This window comes from Tachypleus tridentatus, chromosome 13, assembly GCF_004210375.1.
Source record: "Tachypleus tridentatus isolate NWPU-2018 chromosome 13, ASM421037v1, whole genome shotgun sequence".
Classification (NCBI taxonomy): Eukaryota; Metazoa; Arthropoda; class Merostomata; order Xiphosura; family Limulidae; genus Tachypleus; species Tachypleus tridentatus.
This window is the reverse complement of record NC_134837.1, coordinates 19,771,408-19,797,670: the sequence shown is the minus strand read 5'-3', so window position 1 is coordinate 19,797,670 and position 26,263 is coordinate 19,771,408. Positions and strand designations below refer to the sequence as shown.

The 26,263-nt window shown below is 31.3% G+C and overlaps 1 protein-coding gene across 2 annotated transcripts in view; it reads left to right on the top strand.

The window, feature by feature from the left end:
* knk (cytochrome and DOMON domain-containing protein knickkopf) overlaps positions 1 to 26,263 on the top strand; it is a 98,795-nt gene that overhangs the window by 51,720 nt on the left and 20,812 nt on the right. For both annotated transcript variants that reach the window (XM_076475101.1, XM_076475102.1), the window contains 7 exons: positions 590 to 755; positions 4,919 to 4,991; positions 6,581 to 6,755; positions 14,472 to 14,577; positions 17,920 to 18,056; positions 21,114 to 21,252; positions 23,016 to 23,126. In XM_076475101.1, the coding sequence (XP_076331216.1) occupies positions 590 to 755; positions 4,919 to 4,991; positions 6,581 to 6,755; positions 14,472 to 14,577; positions 17,920 to 18,056; positions 21,114 to 21,252; positions 23,016 to 23,126 (907 nt within the window). The remainder of the gene's footprint in view (positions 1 to 589; positions 756 to 4,918; positions 4,992 to 6,580; positions 6,756 to 14,471; positions 14,578 to 17,919; positions 18,057 to 21,113; positions 21,253 to 23,015; positions 23,127 to 26,263) is intronic.

Genomic DNA, 26,263 nt, shown 5'->3' with positions numbered 1-26,263 from the left:
TCACTAACTTGTATGTGTGTGTTCATATGTATATTACTGTTCAGGCCTAGATCATTCTACAAACTCTGAGAAGTTATGTAAAAGTACTCACTTAAAGCAATGAGAAAAAATTAGAAGGTTTAAGTAGTGTGATGTTGATTTGCAACAATTGCACAATGCAATGATTTGTAAACAGTAATATCAGCAAACTTGCCATAACTGTTGCTTTTAAAGCAATTTTAATGATTACATAACATAAACTAAATTAAACGTAAAATGAACAGTCATGTATACCTAACAGTCATTATGTCTACACATTTGTATATGTGACATGGAAGTCTCCAGTAAAGCATGTTTCGTATAACCTTTGTGTAATGCTAGAAACTTCAGTTGCTTTTTGTTTTGATAAAATGGTTATTGCATATTTCATTTTAATACCAAGAGGTGAAGAACAAATAATAAATTTTCTAGTGCCAGTGTGAACCCTGATAGATGTGTTCTCTATAAAAACTGGCAAGAAAAAAAAAGTATTTAATTAAACTGACATGCTAGTTATATTCTCTGTATTGGCATGATGGTTGGAAGTACTTTTGTTTGTGACATTTTTCAGGCCAATTATGCAGATATCTACATTCCAGAAGGATTTGAGCCCCCATCACCTCAGCGAATTTCTGAATTATCTAGAGATGGACATGGAGTTCGTTCAGATGCTGTTTATATTATGGATTCAAAAACCATAAAAATTCCCAATTTGTATTATGATGGCAACAGTTCGGGTATGAAAATTATTGGATATAAAACACTGTTGAGTTTAAGAACTATTATTTATTTCACTTAAGGATCTAATATTTAAAGATTATTTAGTTTTTATAACAAGAGTCTTAAATGTTAATTACTTTAAAATTGATAGTTATGACAAGTTTTAATGCATTTTTTATGCAGTTTAACTGATGTGTTAGGTTTTTTTAAATATTGTTTGTCATTTTACTTGAAGCTTCCAATTTTTTTCTCATTATGTTTAATATCATTTGTACTAGAGGGCTATATTTTCTCAATGTTTTGCTACAAGTTATAAATACATGCAAATATAGAGTTCGAGGAAGAAGTTAAAATCAGTAAAAGTGAAGTTAGACTGTATGATTGATACTTTAGCCATAACTAAATAGAGTGAATGGTAGATATTGTAACAACAAAGAAAAATAATTTGTCAAAGGGTGTCTTAAAGTAATTTAACCCACCTTTGTGGACTTTGATGAAAAGGAAACTACTATTATTTAAAGCTCTTGATAGAACTGTGATAACCAATAGGGTTATGAATTTTTATAAATATGTTTTACTTGTTTGGAATGTATTATTTTAAAACAGGTGGCTTGTGTGCTGTGTGTTTATTGTTGACCTTTATTTCCAACAAATTACAGACATCAACTGTAAAGAATTTGGTCCCTGTAGAAAATCTGATGGAAAATTTCTGATAAAAATAGGAAAGAGTGTTGGATTATGATATCTCATACACTATTAATATTTATTTATGATAATTTTATTAAGCCCAAAATGTTATAACATAAGCATTGCATTAGCTACCAAACAACTAAGAATTTGAAGTGTAAGTAAAGACATTTCTACAGTGTTAAGCTATTATGGTTGCTATGGTCTTTTTGAAAGATTTTTTGCATTGTGTACTTTTTTACTTGTCAAGTCTTGTCACTCACACATGTATGCACAATAGAACTTAAGCAGGTTGTCTGAAAAATATTGTAGAGACTAATTAAACTCTAGAAGTGTAATTGAAGTAATTTTACACTTATTTGAATTAACATTGAGACATTACTGTAGAGAACACTATATATTTAAAAATGGCTGGTACGGGTAGAGAAGCACTAATAGAGGAGCAAACAACGATGACTGAAGAAGGTTGAAACATTGTTTGCTCCTTTGTTAGTGCTTTCTCTACCATACCAGCCATTTTTGAATATATAATTTTCTCTACAAGTGGGTTTTCTTGTCATCATGGCTGTAGAGAACACCATTTTTCATTTAAAATTTATACAGTACTAATTATACTTTGATGTTTTAATTGTATATGTATATATTTTTTTTTTAGAAAATGCTGGTCTTGTTACAATTTGGTAATCTGTTTCAACTACTTTGCAAGAAATTTTACTGATTTGTTTTTTTGTTGCTTATTCTGAGGTATCTATATAACTATAACTTAGCTGAGGCACACAGGGTTTTAAGTCTTCCTGACTGTAAAACTCCTCGTACCAAAAAGTGATTGTTCAACACATTAACATTGTGTCATGGTCAATATAGACTCTGTCACTCACTTGATGACTCTACCTATGTTTCTAAATACTCACCCCAGCTGTTTTAAGTATTTAAAGAGTCTCTCACCTATGTTGCTGAGTGTTCTGCTGTTTTAGATATTTAAAGACTCAGTCAACCATGTTTCTGTTTAAGATGTTTAACCCTTTAAATAAAATTTTAATTTGTGTAAATTGATTTCTACATGTTTTTGAGTTTATAAATGTTCTGACATAAATATGAATCTGTTTAAACGTTTTATATGAATATTACATTGCAAGCTTGAAAACTAAATCTTCGAATTTCAATAGATATTTAAGTTTTAAATAACTTTACCATGTTTCTTTGACAACATATATTGATGTTTTCAAAAGTTTAATATTTTCATCTTCTTCAACACTGGAAGTATCTGCTTTCTCTAAAGGTGTCAAACCATTGTACCATTTGTTTTTAATTGCTGTTGTTGCTCTTATGGTCAGTTTTCTTCAATTTCCAGGGATTTGAGTATACTACCAAACATACACTTGTGGTCTTCTCGTGATGTGTGTATACCACTATCTATGTACGTTTTCTATATTGACTGTCATGCTTTCTTGGACAATAAGTGTTACAGGCTCAGTTTTATTTGGTAACTCCAAACATCCACAACAAAAACAGGAGATCCACTGAATACCATTACCAAGAAAGGGTAAAGATCCGACTTATTTTAACCTTGACTGAGTCTAACAGAAAGAAGGAAACTGGACATAAGTTGCTATGTGTGAACAATGCACTTAAGATCATTTTTGCTTTAACACAAAAGTTATGACCTTAGGGCATCACATGGCTTTCAAACAGCAAAGAGTAAAGTTCCAGCTGTTTTTCTTATGAGGAAGTGCATCTGATAATTTTATAGGTTTATACCTCAGAGTTATCTCTTTCAATAGAAGAGTGTAGCTATAGCAAAAGTGATGAGTAGATTGTGAACACTAGTTGAATGGATGGTGACTGCCTGTTGTAGAAACACAATACCAATAGGCATCTTCCAAAATTATATATAGAGGATACCCATTTTACCACTTGGTAGATTGGAGAAAATTTGGGATGTCTTATTTAAAGACACAACAATAAGGAATGAGCAAGCCTTGAACCTGTGACCTTTCAGTTATTAGTCCTAGGAACTAACCACTAGGCCATGTCTTTCCTGATAATGTTAAAAGTAAATCTGAAAAAAGAACAATTCTCAAATGTGCTTTATTTGCTCACATATAGCATGGATTGCAACAACAGTAAGATTGAAAAAATAGCTTGATGCTAAATGTACATAATACCACTATACAACAATACCACAGGATACCTAGTTAGCAAAACATTAGATGATATTATCAAAGTATTGAGCCATCCCTCACCATGATTGATTGGTGGCTTATGATACTCTGTTGTTAATACTTGCATATATCTTCAACCTAGAAATGTTTTGGGTTTTTGGTATTTCAGTTGTAATCATTCCTAACTAACTGGGTGGTCTGTTTTTGATCAACTTGGGTTTTATTAAAGTGCCAGTTTTGCTGTTACCTTTGTTTATACCATTGATATATTCCAAAATCCTTTAGTGGGGTTTGTGGTTTGTCTTTCTAAGTTTATGATCTTTATATTCAGAACCTGCTGCTTTATGATATTACAGGTAAATACAGTTTGGTGAAGTCTGTAATAATACTTATTGTGAAATAGTTAATAACATATACTAATATGAGTAATACACCATTTAACCCATAATTAAATAATTGTAGTTTAAATTGTGTACTAGTTGTGTTAATAAGTAATGTATATTTTTAATATGAATAAATTTCTTATGATGAAGAAAAGTACATGTAGTATTATTAGTAACTGTGAACTCTTAAGGCTGATGGCAGGTTTTATATAGAAGCTGGATTCTTCACAGTAGGTGTCTGTGACTTTCTTGTGATAAATTTCAACAATAAGTGAACACCACACAATCCATTCATTTTAAAATAATATATTCAGAACAATTTAGTTCATTACACTATTGTTTATTACAGTTGTACCAAGAGTTTTGAATAATTGTCTCCTTTCTGTCAGAGTCCACACAGGTGGGTTCAATTACATAAGAATACCTCTTGACAAATACATAATTTTCCTCTATCTGTATTATTATAATACAAGCTTGGAAACAAACACTAGAAATTCCCCATTACAGCTAAACTGACAGTCATGCAGTTTACATATTTATACAATACGTTATTCTGTAACAATACTTACACCAGTGAGACAAATTCAAAAGGTTTGAGTAATGTACTGTTGATTCATAACAATTGAACTACACTACACATTGTTTGTAAACAGTAAAGTAAGCAAACTTCTCGTAACTATCACTTCTAAAAATAACTTACTTTAATTCTCACACGATAGAAATAAAATAAAATTCTTGCATCAAACTAAAAATGAATGGTCATTTATATCTTGTGGCTAGTAATGGTATGAACACTTTGTATGATAATAATATGTATACTTGTGTTACATTACAGTGAAATGTTGAAACAATCTTATTTATAAACTGTTTTAAGAAAAATGTCAGCCTCTCATTTCTTAAGTTGTTTGTTTTTATAGTGCTTACAACATTTGTTCTCAATATTTATAGACACGTATTTCTGGGTTGGAGTTGGGCCCCAGCCAAATCCTAATGGAGATAAGATTCCTGATGAGAAAGGCTAGTATGTAAAAGTGGAATGTTTTTTACTTTAAATTTGCAATGTGTTTAACTAAAACACCTCAGTATAAAAAATACACATTAGTATAGATTGTTGCACTGTAGTATCGGGATTAGAAACATACATAATAATTCAATGGACATAAAAAATTAACACAGGATCTCTCCCTGAACCAGAGGTGCTTCCATGGCAAGCATTGGATGTAAAACATTTTTGATATCTATGTGATTTTAGTGAATGGATATAACAATTACAAATAGGTTTTCAAATCAGATTAAAATTGACTTAATTAGAACCTGCCAAATCATTATTAGAACCTCCAAGGTTGGTGATGGTACTTTTCATTGTATAACAAATGGGTTTTCTACATTAGCATTCTTCTTCACTCATCTTTGTACCTGTTTTTCATACCAAAGCCAAATAGATGGCTTTAACTTCTGCTGACCATGACTGGATCATTGTTTCTCTTTGGCATACCATATTCAGTTACCTGCATATGTAAGGATTCTGAGATGTTGACTTGAAGCATGTACAGCTACTGTGTATGTGAGCACAAATTTTTTGACAGCCATGTTGAAACATGTCCATATATATATCAAGCTCAAAGATCTTGTGGTAGTACTCGAATATAGGTTTAATGCTAACAAGGACAATTGCTGTAGACTTCTGTCAAATCAGAAGATTGAGAATAAAGTCTCCAACCTCAAACACAGATTGAAGAAAGACTGCATACTTTGAATTGAGAACCAAATGAAAGATGATCAGTTTCTATGTGTGACCATTGCTGGTTCGGTGGTGCAGCCACTATAAAAGTCTGTCTTTTTGTTTGCTCATAACTCCTGGATGAAATTCTTTACCATAAATGAGTTACATATATGGATACAGCAAGTTCTGGACTTTCCACCAACGTATGCAGCATTTTCAAAAAATAATTATAGGAATTTATCACTCATGCTCTGCAACTCAGAAACATTGGCTTTGGTTGAGGGAACAATCCCATGTTAAATTACAGTAACAAAAACTGATTTAATCTAATAAATGAACATGAAAACGACAACAATGACACATTTTAGTTGATTTTAATAAATGTAATCATTTAAGATAAATAATTCAGTCTAACGATACATTAATACTAACACTAATAAAAAATATTTAATATCTGAGCATTGACAATGAAACATAACTAGTCTTTATTTTAATATATACAGTCTTGTTCAAGCAGAAATGTAATAATTATTGACAAACTTTTCACACCATTTGATTAATTTCAACTTTTCATAAATTTTAAAAAATGACCAATATAAATTCCAGAAATACACATGTAATTGGGTTTAATTATGAAGATTTATTGAACTAGTATTAGTAATTTTTATAATGTTTGATTCCTTCAAAGTTTGTTACCTCAGTATTTAAGAAGTTAAAACATTAGAAAAGGTACAATTTTTTTTTTTTTTCAGAAAGGCAAATTGATTATGAAACACTGTTACATACATGTTTTGTGTTTAATATTTATAGTAGGCATAATATATATTTATTTAATTTCTCTCTCTATATATATATATGTATAATATATAAACTTTTTTTTTCCTTAGTTTAAATACACTAGGACATTATACTGGAGAGACAGTAGTTTTGGAACTACCAGGAGAGTTAACAGTTTTTAATATAGACTGGTTCAGTATCTGGAATCTGGAAGCAAAGGAGAGTTATGGTTCATTGTTAATACCTGATGGTCTAAATATTCCTCCTTCACTACTGAAGATAATTGTAAGTGCATTCTTGTACTTTTAAACAGTTCTTAGTTGATTATTTGATGCAAGAAAAAAAAAAAAAGTGGATTTATGATCATTGTCCCTCATGTTCACTGTGGAAAACGTTACGTTTTTCTAAGCTTGTGTTAAAATTTCTTGGGAAACATAACCACTTTATTGTACTTTGAATTATCTAATGTAGGTGAATTTATACCTTTTGAGATAAAGAAAAAAACACAAACCAAAATTTCAACACTGGTGCACCTGATTACATGTGTCCCATGGACATGCTGTAATAAACTTTGAATTATCCTATTTATTTGTTGAGGAATTGACTTACTAAACTCATAAGTTAATTAGTGTAACTTAAGTTAGATTATTACCAATTTTTTTACAAAAAGTCAAAGCTCTACATAATGTGTTTCATAGTTTGGAATGAAATAACTATATGTGTGTTGTATTATGTTAAATATATCCACATACAAGAGCACGTATTGTGTATTAAACTCATTCCTTACTTTATATAGCATTTGCAGTAGGAATACTGTTTTCTAATGTTAAGAAAAGAATTGTAAATTTCAATTTGAATGGTATTTTGAACCAGGTTGCATTTTATAAAGAATACCAAGTCATATAATTAAGAATAACTACAGTCTCCAATGGAAAAGCTGTTGCTTGATTGTTGTTATTTTTGAATAACCAGAATAAAAAAAATGAGAAATTTATCATATATATTAAGTTAGCTGGTGTTGAAACAGATCCAGCAGACTGGTTTTCTTATTAGTTATACTGAACTACTTAATGTGGAAACATTGAAGAGTAGACAGATATACTAGTTATTTAGGTTGGGCTACCTGGAGTATGAAAAGAGGAATCTAGTACTTTGGTTAGTATTTCTAATAACATTCACTGTTTATTACTGCATCATGCTCGAACACTTCATTGAAAAAAATGTTTTTAAATATCTTAAGTAATACTTTTAAATTTAAAGGAAAGGTTTTGATGAAAATAATGTGGTTGTATCCAGCTATTACTGCTAAAAAATACTTTTGGAAGTTAAGATAAAAATCTGCTAACAGGTTAACATTAAGTCATCACCAATGTGAAATGCATGTTTATTGCTGTTAATTAACATGCATTTAAATACACAAAAAGTTAAACTTTTTGGAAAAAATGCAGGATATAGTTTAGCATAACTAAAGTTAAACAGAAATAAGCTAAATCAAATAAAATAATATTAAATTATGTACATATGGTTATGGAGAAAGTGAAATTAAACAGAGAACAATCAAAGATAAAATTGAATAAAAGAAGCTATGATGTAAATTTAACCCTTTCAGGATGAGGTTGTCACCAATTTCCCCTGATTTGTTCTTTTTTATAGTGGAAGCATTTAAGAAAATTGCATGAAACTTAGGTCAAGCTTAATAAATCATGTGTAGTTTGCTATAAAAGTTTTTGAAAAATATTAAAAATACTTTCTTATGTCTCAGAATATATAATTTTTCTATTGTTGATCAGAAAGTTCCATTTTGTATACGTAATCGCTTTCAAGTTGATTGATAATCATTTAAATATTTCTTTTGATGCTTTATTTTTCTAAGTGAAGTAGTGAGAACTTACTACATATCATAAAAACATGGCAAAAACTGAAAAAGATTTTATGATTTAAGATATCACCTTTACCTATCAGGCTTGGTAACCTAATTTGCTAACAACATTCTTCATAAAAAAAACACAAATTACAACTCAAACACTTTACCTACTCTATGTTGCATTAAAAATTCTTTAAATTGGATAAGACTAATGATTTTTATTTAAATTTTTGAAATTTGATACGCATATGCTAACTAGTTCAGGTAGGGTTAAACCTTACACCATTACTCTAAATTCACATCCTTGTCATACATATAAAGATGCTAAGAGAAGATATTTTACAAAGAGATGTAAAAAGCAAAAGTAACAAAAATCTGCTATTATACAGAAGAATGTTTACAATTTACGGTAACAATACAAGAATAGTACTAATTGGTCTTGCAGCCATTTCTTCCACTGTTGTTTGTGCTACCACAGAGGGCTCTGTTTATTGACTATTGCTCTGTAATATAATTCCCACTACAGGAGCATTTTGGTTAACATTATTTTGAGGTCAATGTTTGTTCCATCCTTTTTATGTGTTTTCGAAAATTCATCAACCATGTAAGTACAATGATTTCCAAACTCCTATTTGAACAACCCAAAGACACAAAAGTCTGTGGGAGATATATACAAATGATCCAGCATAAATGCTTGCTTCTATATGTATCTTTTGAAGGATTTGGCATTTTGACTTGGATGTGTTTTCGTATTCTTTGTCTTGATGGAACCTTATTTTATTTTTAACAAAGATGATGTTATGTTTTATTGAAGAATAATGCTATCATTATGTTAGTTTGATGCTATACAGATTTCACCTTAGCATTTTTCTTGACTCTTCATATATTTAATGCTCCATTATGGTTATATCCCACAATTACCATACACTCCTTTGAAAAACATTTGTGACATGTTCCATACCATTTCTGAAATGTTATGTCCTTAATAAGATAGTAAATTATTAAATCTTTTTTGCAAATGCTTTGAGGAATATGATGTGGTGTCATTATTTACATGCTTGATATTGCAGTTATAACCTTTGACTGTTGTTCTTCCATTTGACAATCTGTTTTGGGAGATGCTTGTGAATATCTCTTGTGTCACTGTCACTTTTGAATACCTTGAAGGTAGTAAAATCTTGCCATAATTGATTGCATTCCTTCCTTCATTGGAGAGAATTGTCCAAGGTTAATGATTCTAAGATGATAGAAAGTAGTTAACACTGGTTTTTTCATAACAATGTGAGAAAATTGGCACTGCATTCTCAGAGATGCAGGAAGGGAGGATGTTTACTCTTTGTGTAAGAAATTCAGCAGGGCTTGGAAAGTATATTTTATTTCAAATGCACCTATGGTTTTGTGAAAAAATTCACTTTGACAAAGCTGTTAAAGACCAACAACTTAATCAACTTCATAACAGTGTGGGATTTTTCTGCAGTAGGGGCTTTCCATTCAGAGTCATTTTCATCAATTATGGGAATACCAGTAATAAGTAGTCCTTCATTTATCAAATTGGAAACGTATGTACATTTTAAAACCAGCTGTAAGTACTAATCCCATTTATAAATTAATAAAAAACTATGATTTTGCTTATTTGATCAAAGGAGGAGGAGTTTTGTACAATGTCATAAAGGAAAAACCATAAGTGACAGATTTATGGGAGTTCAATAATGTTGTTATCTGAATAATGTTTGAGAGAAAGCAATTGTTAGTTTTTACAAAATATTCTGAAATCTACATTGTGAATGTGCATGTTTTTGTTTTGATGATAAACCAATGTTTGTTTTCAGTCATGGCTAATCCTTTTAGAAGAACAGATGAAATTAGCAGGCACCAAAAGAGATGAATGGCTTTAGAAACTGATAACATTGATGTTGATGGGATGCTTGGGTACATGTCAATTTAGAAAAGGGTGAAGTGAAAGAACTCGTGGATGTAAATATGCAGCAAGTTTGGAGTAACCGTTGTTATAGCTTTTGATTTTAGGTGTTAGAAACAAGTGCTGTTATACTTGTGCTACTGATAGTAGGCAACAAACATTAATACGTTGCATGTATTATACAAACTTGAATAGATTGTCTCCTGTTCAGTAACCAGGTATCACAGTAGAATGGCTTCAGGAAAGTGGTCTGCATTTGATAAGACATTATTGGTGATGGTAATTCTGGTATATACAAGAAGATTATAGAAGTATTTTCCTACAGATGGTATGTAAAAAACAAAAGGAATGTGCAAGTTATTCAATTTGATTATATACAAAGTCAATTTTTTACTATTGGAGAATCAACTGAGTATTCCACATTTCTGATGAAGGATAGGATACTTCAACTAAAGCCATGAGCTAAAGGAGTCAGCAGGTACAATGATGAACAACATAACAGTGTTTTACTTCTACAAAATGACTTAAAAAATGGGCTCTATCATTTTCTTGAAATCACAGGCAGTGTAACTTGTGCTTCTGTTGTTCATATTTTCAGTGCTGTTTTAGTGTTGGTTTATCCTACCAGTTTAGACCCCAGTTACAGCACAGAAGAAGAATTTCAACACAATTTCTTGTATTGCTTTAAAAAATATGTAAAAAAAATGGAGAAATGTTAATGAAGTTGACAACAACTTATGATGCCAGGAATACAGAAAAGACAAAAAGAATTGAGACAATCTTTGGTTCATATCGGTAATAGTGATGCAGTTGATTATAGACCAAACTGTTAAAAACCTGATATTAGTGATAATGAAATTAATGCTCTTACATCAGTTTTTTTGTCACATGTAGAAGTGACTGAATTAAAACAAAAAATAAATTGAGAAAGAAACAAAAGGTCAGGCTGATAAACTGAAATGGATGGAAAGTAGAAAATTACATTAGCAACTATTCAAAAAATGTCAGTTGTCATAACTTAGATTGTCTGCACAATCTTTAACCAGTGACATCATATATTCCAACAGCTGTGTCACAAGATGACTGAAGTGGGACTATACAACTAATTTCAATTCACAAACCATTTCACTAATCAACCAACAACCAAATTTTGTATGATTGGAAACCATGACTAGAATCTATTTCACTCCTGAAGATAAAACATTACAAGAAAGTACAGCTTGGTTTTTTTTTTTTTTGTAAAAGACATTGTGTATTTGATGCCTCTTTTACCTCAGAGTTAGCTGGTAGTGGTGCTTATTACTGTGTTTTTAAAACACTTTTTGTGAATTAAATGAAACTGTGATGTCATTGTCCCGTGTTTTTTTGTTCATACTTTGTGATCAACATTTTATGGTTTCTTCAAATATGCAGTTCATGTTTGTCTGATACACAGGCTTTACTGGTATATACTCATTTTGAATATATAAATGTGAAATGCAGATGCTTGAATCAAGATCTTTGACAACAAGCATCTCATAATTCATGATGGCACCACCAGTAATACAATAAATATTATTCATACACTAAATCCATTGCCATTTATAAGGACAAATTTGTTTTTATTGGCCATACTGATGGTTTATATGCCAGTAACTTATACACTGAAAATTTTCCTCTTGCTAGTTTAATTTAAAAGGCCTTTACCATCATCGACTAAGACTTTTACATCTTTAGTAACAGGCAGGTGGTTGCAGTTTCCAAGATCATTCGTCAGAACCAACCTGGGACTCGCTAGTTTAACTTGTCAAATTTAAGAGCATTCTTAATTATTTTATTTCATAAAATTATTTTCTTAATTGGTATGTATGGCAGATGGTTTCTGTGTGAGTTTGAGGATAGTTAACCTGTGCTATCAATAACCAAACTACTTACATTTATAAAAGCTGTTCTTTTTTCTCTTTGTCAATATTAATCTATTAAATGGCAATCATTGGTGAGCTATAATGATTCACCATGCAGTTTATGTGGTGCCTTATAATAAAGCTTCTTATAATGTGGTTCATTGAGGGTTTTTCACTGATTGAGCTGTTGTAGACTTCCTTCACTCCAGCAACACTATATCCCTTATTACAGCAAACACAGATTCATTTAGACACAGTCTCTAATGTCCAAATGATTTTGTGTTGTCTCATTATGAAGTTCCTCCATCAACTTATCAAAGAGACTTTCTTTTTGATCGATCACTGTCATTCTGGGATAAACCTTTCTGTAAAGGTATTGCAGCTTATAAGAATATACATATAATTGTATCTATAGATCATGGTTACATACTTCAAATTATGCTCAGTAGGTATCTTATTCTCTGCTTTGTTTGCTTCTAAGATTAGGAATCCTAAGCAGCAATTATAGTAAGGAAAACCTTCCACTTGCTATCTATGACTATAGAGATAATTTTATGTTCAGTGGAGGAACCTATTTCAATATCAAAAGCAATCATCTGTAAGGATCAGTTTAGCATAAGATATATTGCTGATCTAGAACATGAACATCTATCCTTTCCCTATGTGATAGCTTTTAGCTACTCCAAAGAATGTCATATGCACAGTATGATGGTGACAACACTGTCTAATGGCCATAATTCATCTTCTTCCCAATTCCTAACTCTCAGCATCACCAATGGACCACTAAGGCAATGAAAACTGATAACAGTAGTGTGATAAAAATACCTTCTCTTAAGGTTTCAGCATTAGTGCTTCAAGTAGGCCCAGGCTGTGATTCAGAATTTATGGTGGGTGGTCTGAGTAGAAAGTTCTGAGAAGCATGATGAAATAGAGAGATCACATTTAACAAAGTTAAGATCAATATACTCATGCTTTCTGTACTGTGGGTTTTATTAGCAAATGGAAATATATATTTTTGAAAATTTTATACATACAGCATAGGGGAAAAAATGAGTGAAAAAAGTAGGTGAAGACACAAAGCAACTATTACTTCTACAATACTAGATTCTAGTCACAGGCAGAGCAGTCAGTGACCTCCTAGAAGAGGACTGATGACTGCTATTACCCTTTTATTAGCCTATTAATATTAGCAGAAACAGTTAATTATTTTGTATTGTAAATATTAATTTCAAATAACTTATCTATCCCACCTGTCAGGCCTCTGTGCACTTGCATTCTTTGGCTTTCCCTGTCAACATACCTGATCACCTGACAAAATTATAGAAATTTGTTAGTACCATTATTCCACATGAAATTATCATATGGAATCATATGATATGAATCACTGAATCATAGGGTAGTGGATGTCAGTCTTGACTGAGCTTTAACATAGAGAGTAAAATCTATGGCAGAGTTAATATCCATGTGAAACTGAATTTCTTTGGTTTTGTTCTCAAAACTTAAATTAAAAAAAGTATGTATGCAATATATAAATACACTATAGATGGTTTGAGTGCATGGTAGCTGCCTATTACAGTTATATTCATTGTATCTCAGAACAGCTGGTATGGGTATTAACACTTTTATTGATAAGCAGAGAAGAACGTTTCAACTTTTCTAGGTCAACTTCAGGTTAACCTCTTTCTTAAGACAAGTGGGTTTCTTGTCGTGAAGAGTTATGTCCATTTATGCAGTTGACTATAATTCAGATTTTAATATTTGTCTCTATATGAAATGTAGCAAGCTTTTAGTAAAATGTAATCTGTTGGGGTACAAAAGTATTTGCATTTAAGATCTGTATATGAATTGATTATGTTAGACATCTGACTCGGACCCTGACTAGTTGGAATGCAGTGTTGTGTTCTTATGAAGAATAAAAAATAGAGCTATTTTACAGTTTACAGTTTGCTTTTGTATAACATCAATGACCTTCAAAATTAATATTTTCTGTATTCCTGTATATTGTATCTGATACTTACTCTTCTCTACTATGAACTTCTATTAAATCAGCAGTGTAAGATAAACTGTATAGTTAACAACTCTAACATCAAATATATAATACCATGCTGAATGACACTCTGCAGACATTCATGATGTACACAATTTGACTACCATCTGTTTAGAGTTAAGTACTTACAATAACTACCAGTTGTGAAGAACCTAGAGGAATAGGCTTGTACTCTGATGAGTTATATTGAGTACTTTAAACTGGAGAAATTAAAATTGTTACTTTTGAAATTTCTTTGTCTGCTCAAAGAAGCTTGAGCTAACAAATACAAATATTTTTATGAACTTAGGAACATAAAAGTCCACTACCAAACTGTGAACAACTACACAAAGATTTACAAATGAGTTGGGAAATATTTGGTCCCCAAGTGACTTTTGAACTTTCAGGACAAATTGGTATGTTTTCTTAAATATGTTTATAATAATTCTATAAGTTAATGGATAATTGTAATAAAATGCATGTGGAGTTTATTGACCAAATGTGTGTTGTATTAGTAGTAGAATTGCAGTTTCTAGAATGGTACTGCTTCCTCTAACCCAAAGCTACTGATGTTGACCTGCTCTTTAAGGATAAAAATATATTTTGCTATAGTGCACCAGTCTTTATATCCCATCAGTTTTGTGTCATTTCAGTATATGTACTGATCACGTGACTACTCTCCACCAATCATACTGCACAGCTTAACTTGCTGTTTGTGTTATACAAAGTTTTTATTGAGCTTCATTGCAAATTTATATCAATTTCAACTTCACGTTTGATTTTTTGTATTTGATTTTCATTGTTTCTACTCATTTGTTTACTAAATTTTAATTTGTTTGTATGAATTTGATATTTAATATAGCCTACGAGGAAATATCTGATATCTGTGACAGTGAACAATGGTTCTGACACAAGTCTCTAGATCTCAGGGTTGGCGATGTCTGCTGGGAAAGTACAGGGACATAGTTTGTAATTAGTTCTTTCCTTATTTTTGGCTGATGATTTCTTCCTTTCATTCTATGATATTTTTCTGAAGAAGATTATAACTAAACAATGGAAATTTCTTTCTATAGCACCTTCCACACTGTTATTGTGCCTCCATGTAATCTCCTGAACTGAGTATTGTTTTTTCTCATATGATCTGTTGTAAATATCTCAGAGTGTATTCCTCACTTCTTGTAGGTATACCAATGTTTAGTGAATTTATTAGAGCTTGTGTGGATTGATCTAATTTTTTCATTCAATAATTTAGGTCGTTCATGTCTTCTCTGCTAACTCTTTGGAAAGTTAGATTTTTATAATTCTTTTACTATTTAAGTTGCTTTAGTTTAAATTTTCATTTAGAGTTTGTTTATTAAATGTTTGTTCTCATTAAATGTCTGATATATGTGTGGGCTTTGCATGATAATTGCTGTTTTAGTAATTTTAGCACAGGTCAATTTTGTGGATGTATTTGTTCAGTATTTATACTTTATTTCACCATTTACGTTAGCTAGTTGAAAATTCCTTCTTTTCACTACTAGTCACAATTAACTGGGGGTTAAATTTGAATCAGCTTTTATTATTGCTAACTTGAAGCCTTTTCATTCAAATGTTCTTCATGGTAGGTCTTATTTTCATGTCCTTTGTCTTATTAGTTCTTTGAGTAGACTTATAAATTTAATATTTGTTTTTTATCCTCATGGTTTTTTAGTGGCTATGCACTTTAGGACTTTTGTATTGTTTCATTTTAGTTTAATAGATTTTCAAGTTTGTAATATTTATGTACTTTGCAGGCTCTATAAGTTTATAGGTTCTGCAAGTTGGGTAGTGATGAGTACTTTCTCTAAGTATGTTTAGTTTATGTGTCTTTTTATCTACACTTCATGGCATTTCCATGGGTTCTGTCTGAAGGGTTTTACTGTTAGTTCTGTTCCCCAATCAACTTTGCTATTTCTTCCAGTCATCTGGCTTAGTCTGTGCAAGACCTGTTATACAAAGATGCTGATCAAACTGGTTGTAACCACTCAACCATGGTTTTAGTTCCTTATAACTGTCGTCCCTCAAAAGAGAAAATTGGAGACTTGTCATCAACCTTTCCTAGTTGAACTCTTGTCTGGAGCCACCTTGCTTCACCATGGAGCTCTATCTCTCACTTTGGGAGTCATTCTCTTCAGTTCATCCATGATGATGGAATCTCTTAGTTCTGGGCACTGCCATTTGATCCTCCTTTAACTCACTGTAGTTTCTTGAATGATATGCTCCTTTGCTTGTCATTTTTACTTATTAGATCTTCAGATTCTCCTTTTTATTGATGACTGGCTCATGCTTGCTTCTTCCAGCATTCCCCTCAGTGTGGATTCCTGTACGTGGTGAGGGGACCTCCCAGGGAAGGTTTTGTTCTTTCGAAAGGTCGAAACGTTGTTCACTCTTCTATGTAAAATATTTTCTCAACCCAAACGAGACGTTTTTGCATATATATTGTAGTGCTTCCCCTCGTAGGGCTCCATGATGGGTGGGGTCAGTGGGCATTGAAATTTTGTTTTTTTATTATGTATCCTCCAATTACAAATCTTAATAAAATGGTGAAAAAACAGTCTATAGATAAACGACCACGTCTTGAAGACTGATCAACAATCTTCAACATCTGTACCACCAGTTGTACCTCATTATTATTCAAGCTTTCTTTTAAACTCACTCAAATTTGCAGCTTTCATGACATCCAAAGGCAATACATTCCATAGGTTAACCATCCTATTTGAAAAATGAAATTGTCTTTGTTGAAGATAGCTTCTACATTTCCTAAATCTATATTTGTATTTCTTAGTTCTGTAATTCTTGCTGTTAAGTGTGAAAAATGTTAATACATTAATATTATCAACTTTTTTCAATCTTAAACACTTCAATCAGATCCCCTGTAATTCGTCTTTTTTCAAAAGAAAATAATTTTAAGGATTTTATTTTCTTATGTGATAACCCATCCATCCTGGGTACCATTCTAGTAACACTCTTCTAAAGTGTTTCTAACAATTCAATGTCTTTCCTAAGATAAGGAGTTCAAGACTGAACACAATATTCCAAATGTGGCCTAATCAGTGACCTGTAAAATGAAATTATAACCTCTTTAGTCTTGTGTTCAATATTTCTGTAGATACAATTGCCCAACTCACTAAGTTATTTTGTTAAGCAGCAGCATTCTCTTCATAGCCAGCAGTGTGTGTGTGTATGTGCATGTTTTCCTTATAAGAAAGCCACCTCAAGTTATCTGCTGTGTCCACCAAGGAGAATCAAACCCCTGATTTTAGCACTGTAAATATGAATACTTCCCACCATCTCAACAAGGGACAGGTGGTGCAGTACAGTTGCTGGAGATCAGTCACATGATCATCACATTATGAAATGGGGCAAAACTGTTAGGGTGTAAAGACTTGTGCACTGCTGCAAAATGTTTTTAGCAATGTATAGAGGGTAGACCAGGATTGAGATAGCTTTGGGTGATAGAAGATAACTACCTATTGGCAATATATTTTTAAAGTATGAAAATTTTGCCATTTAATATATGAAATTTAAAACATATAATTTAAAATGATGATTAAAAATAATAATTTTATTAAGTAGAATACTAGATTTTATATATTAGTATTGTGTTTTTATTGTTTATATGTCAATGATGTGATATATAGATTATATTACCTGATACATTTATGTTAATATTATACCCATACATCTTCATTACCTTGTTTTGATTAACTAAAGGTTTTTTGTTTTTTTTGTTGTAGATGATGATGAATACATGGCTTTAGGAATCAGTGGGTCAGAAAATTCATCACAAATGTTGGGAGGAGACACTGCAATTTCTTATATAGATGGAACTTTTGGTATCACTAAAGACTATAATATTACTGCTAAGCATTCTGTAAGTAATATTCCATAAATAAATTTATTTTGAGTAAAGTATATTAATTTCATTATTACAACATAATGCTTTAGATATCAATGAAGGCTTAGAAAGCACTTAGTTTCACAAAAGTATATTGCTGTATTTAAGGTATGTGAAGGCCAGGACAGTGTTTCTTATAGTATGATACTTTATGTATCATTGTTTATGCAGGTTACTGTACATAATTTTAGATCAGGTTTATCTTTACATGGATGGTATTCTTGGTACTATTATGTACTATATCAATACTAACCATCTTGTAGATGATTATCATATTTGGAGGTTAGTTTATCTTATTGAGCAGCTTGAGCTTTACATGAATTGTATTTTGAGTATCCCTAATGACTATAACACCACTTAACCTCTTTTATTAAGTTACAATGTTTAAGGTTATGTTTCATCAGGTTAACATACTCCATTGACCTTTTAATGCTATTTAAATTTTCAATTCATAAATTAGACCTATTTTTATATTATTCCTTTTTATGAATTAAAGTACAACTAGTTTCATATGAAATTTAAAAAATGGCCATAACATCAAATAACTCAAAACCAGGACTGGTAAGGCCAACTTCAGGTGACTAATGCTGAAGTTTGAATTTACCTGTTAGTCATCCTGGTGAGTTATAATAATTAAAATTATGCTTCAGAAAGTTCTTTAAAACTTGTATTGCTATAATTTCTCTCTTACTGCTATAAACTAGATATAAAAATTAGATTTAAATCTATTTAAGTTTTTAAAAATCAAAAATTAAACTTTGTTTTATGTTACCTTGATTCCTTTTTATGAATTTTAATAATTTTACTTTTAACCTTTTACCAGGTGTTTGGCCCAGATAGCCTAGTTGCTTTGTGCCATAAAACACCAAGCCAACCAACCAAAACATATCCTAATTTTCACTGAAGCTTTAACATAATTAAATCATGTTTATGTAATCTATCTACTTTGTTTAATATTTGTACAGAGAAAAGTGGTCTTTAGGGAAAAGCAACTGCTGGCTATACACCAAATATTTAGAAGCACAAATTTAAAAATAAATTTAAAAAATAATTGATAAACTTTGCTTTAAGTCACAAGCTTTTTGTCTTAATTATCTTATCAGCTGTCTGGTGTATTCTACAAAGGAAAACCATCATCTACATTAAATGAAAAGTACGTTTGTAGGGTGAATATAGCCAGGCTAGTTCATAAAAGAGTTTAGTAATTCACCATAGTTGTCTTTTGGTAACAATTTTGTAAATATAAATGGCATGAATTCAAGAAATTAGACCTTAAAGAAGTATGTTACACTGTTGTGGGCAGGGAGAAAAATCCTGTTATTCTAAATCATAATAGTTCGAAGTAAGATACAGACAGTCTGTCCATAAGGTGTTGCTGGGTGCTTAAAAATTCAGGGGTCAGGCCTATTGGTGTGAGATGTTTGCTGTTTCAGTATTATATCAACCATGGTTTTCTGATTTGAATTTTTGAAAACACCAGGGATTTGCTGCATTGTCAACTGGAATAGGGGCATGAGTCATGTGTGATAATGCCTAGTGAAGCCTCTGGGTTATCCTTTCTATAGGTCAGCATCATCTTTACATGGACTGTATTTAAATAATCTACAATATTTAATATTGCTTTAACTTACTAAGTTAGTGCTAGAGTAAAAAAAAAAAGGTTTTAGCCATTTAGCTCATTAATTCACAATAGCTACAAATATTGTCAATTATGTTAAAAAATTAATACACATTTATTATTTTATTCAGTGGTTATATTTTTGCCAATTGTAACACAATTTCAGATGATATATTTTACACCATTAATGCCAAGTAATTGCAAATTGTGTTAGAGAGGAAGAATACAGTTAAACATGATGAAATTCTCAGTACTTGTTAAGCTTGTTATGAACAGGAAGAATACAGTTAAACATGGTGAAATTCTCAGTACTTTTAAAGTTGTTATGAACAGGAAGAATACAGCTAACCATGGTGAAATTCTTAGTACTTGTTAAGCTTGTTATGAACCCAGTATTTTATTTAAAACAAATAATTTAGAATACATTTTAAAATGCAGAATTTTCTAGGGATATGTAAGTGTAACAGTTAATAGCCTAGTTTGTATTTCATAATGCTGTAATATCCCTTCAGTAGCTATTTAGTTCTGGCATAACCTAAGCAATGATTGCTACAATTACAACAGTATGACCTACCTGGTTGTGATTGAGAATGAAAAATACCAAGTGCAAAAAAATACATGATTGTACATGTATAGAAGTAATGACATAAATATAGCCAATGAAATTTCATTATTATTGGCTTAAACATAGTCACTATCTACATTTATTAACAACACACAATAGTTGCTGAATTTGGAATGTTGAAATTCTTTGCAAAAATGTTTTAACCTTTTTGCACTCTAGCAAATCTGCAATACCTAAATCTTTCATCTTAATTTTCAGAGTAACTGAGTATTTACAAACCAAGTTTAAGTTCAATGAGATATGGCAAGAAGTATTTGGATAAATTATTCTCATCCATGACTCTTTCAATAATAATGAAATGTGTTTAGATTATAAGTCATTCGAGCTAGCAATAACAAAAAGCTATTGAATTCTGCAGGTGTAAATGAAGTACCAGTCAAAACATGGTAGTTAAAATATTTAACAGCTTTGCAGAAAAGCGTCTCCAGTGGGTCAAATATAAATTCATTACGATGTAATCTATGCTCATTGCTTCAAAACAATAAAGTACAGGTACAAATTATTTGAGGCAAACAGAAAACTAACATAATAACACAATAATTCACTGTAGTTTTATAAATTACCATTGATACTGTGACACTAATCATAGCTAGTGAAATAATGAGCATCTAAAAGTAACGTAGATTCAGGTTAGCTTGATCATTGTAATGTTGTTATTCTTTAAGTACCACTTAGTGCTGTGATATTCTTGAATGCTCTGTAATCATAAGGTATAAACATTGTTAGATACTAAATGAGTTTGATTTAAGCAAATGTGCTAAAAGAACAATATCATACTGTTTTCCTGTAGTGTATCAATGTGGTTGGTTTGAACAAAGGTGTGTGTCCAGACACTAAAGTTGGAGGTGTTGATAATTACCAAATCCACACATATGTCAGAGAAGATGGAATAACCACTATTACATATCGTAGGAATCTCATTAACACAGGTATTGTATCTATTATAGTGTGATTGTAACTTTCTCTCTGAAAGTTGATTGTAGTTGAACATATCTTTTATTTTTAAGACTTTAAAAGGTTATGTGTTGATTATCCCTATCATATTGGGTCTTTAATGTCAAAGTTATTTACTATTCATTCTTGGAGGTGTAGCCAAGGGGGCCCAGCCCCCTAAAAATTCTAGGCATATTGAGCACATAATTTTTCAGCTTTTGTATAAAATAAACTTGTTTTGTGTCATTTAACAAAATAAATTAAAAACTTCTATAAACACTTACCTTTGATTTGATTTGTTTTAATGACATTTTTATTAAAACATTAGATAAATTTCAGCTTTTTAATTTACTGGAGCACCCTTAAAATTTTCTGTCCCTTCTGAATAGAAAACCTAGCTATGTCACTGTTCGTTGTGACAGTTTATGGTAGAGGTATGTAAATACCAATATATGGAAATGATGTAGATATGTGTTTTGGAGGTTCAAGAAATTATTCAAATGTACAAACTGTATGATAGACAAAAGTATATTTACTATTTATATGAGCATCTTCCTGCATTTATACTTCTCAAAGTTTGAGTCAAGCTGGCTTTATCAATTTATAGACACATCTTGAGTACTGATTTTTTTATGTAAAACAGACTTGTACATTTTACTAAAAGCTCACCACATTTCATATAGAAAGACTTAGAAAATTTCTGAATTATATTCAGTATTCCTTCTCCAATACGGAGTCAGAGCCCATACACATTGGGTTATAGCATATGAGTGATTATGTACCTATAAGAGTACATTCAGAGTTTTATATATGACTAATGTAACTCTTAGAACATTTTGTAAACAACATGAATGTTGAAACATCAGGCTTATTTGTTTTTAGTGAATTTCATGCATGATTATCTAAGAAATAGAATTTGAAGCTATGTTAGCTCTGTTCAGCTTGTCTTGGTCACTGATGTAAAATTGTATGCTTTATACTTTAGGTATGGATGACAGCATGGTGCAGGTTAATATATGTATTTCTGTACTAGGTTTAGCACTTATGCTGGTTTTAGCCAGAAGTGAAATATATTGAAACATTTACATATTTGCTTATGCTGGTTTAGAACATATCATGCTAACAACTAAGGTTTGAGTAATATTAGTCCTGTTTAGTAAAACACTTAATGTACTAGTGACTTATGGTATTTAGTTTAAACCATATTAATCTTGTTTAATCACAAGTTTAATAACTTAAATGAATGTATTATCATGATATCTACAAATAAGTATGCGAAAGTTAAGAACACTGTCATGTTTAGTGGCAAGTGAATTATTAAGATTATGTAAATATTAGTTTTGCTTAGTGACAAGAACTACTAAAACTACATAAATACTGGTCATGGTTTGGTGTCAAGAGAATTATTAAAACTACATAAATAGGTTATGTTTAGTGTCAAGAACTACTAAAGCTACATAAATGTTGGTGATACTTAGTATCAAGAGAAGTATTAAAATTACATAAATGTTGGTGATGTTTAGTAACAAATATATATTAAACTACATGAATTTTGGCAGTGTTTAGTTTCAAGTGTATTAAATTAAATGAATGGTGATGATATTTGGTAATAATTACACTAACCTATTTTAATGTTCGTTTGGTTGGCTTTTTTCAAAAATATAATATTTTGGTGAATCGTGTGTTTTAAAGTTGACATGATCATTCTGATGTATATTGATGTTTATTACTGAGATATTGTCATCCATGCTTTTGTTAGGTGATGAGGGAGACAAAATATACAGCAAGGATGAAGATATTTTTTTGATTTGGGCAATTGGGAAATACAATAAATATAAAGAACCAGGTTTTCATCATATTTTTCCAAGGGGTAAGTAAGAAATTTTAATCATGCACAGAAATGTAAATATAATACAGCAGGTAAAGCTTTCCAAAACACAATGCTGAGTTTATATATTTTATATTAAATCATCTATATAAATGCTTTAGTAACTATGTTACACTGCTAATTGATGCTGTTGTAATATTGGATTATAATAATTTTATAAGGTGGTAAGTTACCACTATTATCATGTTCTGCTTTTTATTTCTTTTTGAAATGAATGAATATATTGAGAAAAAATTATTTACAAAGTTGTTTGCATTTGCTTATGCATTGCATTATGGTTGGATAATAGTTATTATTTTATGTAACATGTTCTGTTATTGGGCTTGTTGTTCTGGATTCTTTGTAAAGATAATGCCTATAGTCCACATGATAATAGAGAATTATATAACATTTGCTACAAGTTACATTCATCATGACACAAGTTGTAACTATGGTTCACAAACATTATTTTAACTCTCTTTTTTTCACAGGCATTTATTTTGTGCATGTCACAAGGTTTTAGTGGGTACATTCAAAATTTAATTAAATTACTTTTCATGGTATATCAGTATATATAGCATGAAAGCATAACTAATGATTCATATTTCAGTGGTATGAAAGTTTTATAAAACAATACATAAAAAACCTTCAATCTTCCCTAATATAAGAAATGTGGTATTTTCTCCTTTTTCAGTAATTTATTTACTGCCCCTCCAAGAAGTATGAAATTTAATGTAAATTACTCATTATAATTTTGTCATAACTTAGGCAAATCATAATTTTCATAGTCTTCAATTTCATTTGGTTACAATAAAAAACAACAACAAATTCATGATATAGATTTAGTTTTTAAAGGAAAGAAACTTTCCCAAACTGGAGTGTTCAAGGATTGGTTGTTCACCTTTAACCTTCTTAGAATTTAATTATTATTAAATCCATGATAGTGTTTGATTTGGTACTGCACAATGAAGAACTTACATTCAAGTTGTGTGTGAGAGAAATTAAAATTGCAGAAACATCTGGAGTCATCAGAGGCAGATAAAAAAGCCAAGGCCAGGAGTCTGACATCAATGGTGAGAAGAGAACTAGGCAAGGAACATTTGATAAAACTAATTGAAACAAATGTCCCATGATCACTGACAATGCAGAGGCTGGAACCATTAAATCAAAATGCTGTAGAATTAGTTGTTGGGATGGGTGAAAGTACCCCAAGAAAATCCATTTTCACAAGAAGGTTTTGAATAATATACTGTCCTGTGCCCTAGTTGAAATGATAAAACAATATGAGTGGATTAGAAACATCAAGTCACCATGAATATTGTGAAATTGTGCCTAGGTTGATTTAGAGACTAAATACTTGTTATATGGGGAAATTGCTTTATGTGGGGTGCATGTCATACTGTGTAGAATGGCAGTTATCGTGTTTTTCATTTCTGCTTTTCAACAGTAATTGAGTGCCAGCAGGGGTAGTCTTAGCTATTCTGGAGCCGCAGGCACAATTAGGTAAAGGGGAACCCCATAATGATAAGAAAACTCGGAAGTAAATAAAAGACATAGCATCAGGAGCCCTCCCATGTGTGGGGCCCTGCGCAGTTACCCAGTTTGCCCAATAGGTAAGACTGGCTATGAGTACCAGAGATGTTATTCTTTCATTGACTGACTGGAGGTCACATATTTTGTGCATAAACTTAACCAGAGTAAATTTAGGAAGCTTTAAGGCTAATCTTAAAATTGTGTTTTGTTTAAGTTGTAACCTGTTAGAAATTTTGTTGGACATGTTAAAGGGTTACTTGGCACTTATACTGTATTAGTGGGTTTATATAACCTGAATGGATTTTAGTAATGGTATGTGATTTGTATCCTTTACTCTTTTCTGCAATGAGTCTTAGATGAATAATTTATTTACTGATAGTTTATTTTGTTTCTAAAATGTTCAGCCCATGAAATGAAATTGCAAATCAGTTAGTAGTTCTGTCAGGCTCTATAGCTTGCTGCATGTGAGGACTGACAATTTGTACACTGAACCTAATCGTGTTGGTTGAGGTAACTGTTTACTTTGTGAGGACCAGAGCTTCTGACACACCACAGATTGGTGATACAGTTAGGTTTTGAGTACCCAAGTCTTTGACATTTGAAGCTCTGCAGTACTAACTTTGGAGAAGATTTTGCAGCTCTAGTATTATATCCTTTAAAGAATGACATACAACACCTTTTAAATAAAGGGTCATGCAGATCTTTGTTGTCAAACTAACCACAGATATTGGTGTTTTCTTCTTAGTGTTAACAGCTTGTTGTGAATTTCATTATCTTCATTGTCATGTTGCATTCCTTTTATGAATAGTGTGTATAGCTGTTAAATGTTAGTGGGTTAGTGAATTAAGTGCTACTTCCAAAAACTGTTGTGGGCTAGTGAGCTAAGAGATGGGCACAGTGTTTAGGTTCAATGCATTTAACTACAAGGTTTTCTTTTGGTAACCTTCTAACTTTTTTTACTTATAAATTTGGAAACCGTTTGCAAAATTCAACAGTGATTTGTGTTTGTCATAGAGTGCTAAGGATGCCTTTAGCTGTGATTGCAAGGATGTGTGTTTTGCTAGAAGTGTGGTGGGTTGTCTTTAATAATATCTATGTTTTGTGTGACAGTATCATTGGAATTATTCATGTTGTGGGGTTTCCTCTTTTTTGAAAATATTGATTGCAGTGTGAGTCTTCTTTTTCTTTGGCTTTGTTTTGATAGTGATGAAACCATCATTCTTAACAGTAGTTTTGTTTGATTCTGAAGATGATAGGGCTAATAAGTAACACGTATCTGTTTCAGAGTACAACAGAACAGTGGTGTGTGTTGATCACTCCATGGCTGCATTTCCTTCTGCTCTACACAGCACTAACTGGAAGTTACCAATCTTCATAGCATCTCCTGCTGACCTTCTGGTTATTTCTTGGATAGAATGGGTTGTTGCTATGCTTGTTGTTTGTTTTGGTCTTGATAAAGACTTAAGCAAATCCCTCAAGAAAAAGTGAAAAAGTACTTAATTAGACTAAGAAATGTTTAGGTCAAACATTGTCTCTCCAAAATCTAAGAAAACCAGACCCCTCTTGCCATGCTCACCTGCCAAAATTACCAGTTTTTTTGTGACATT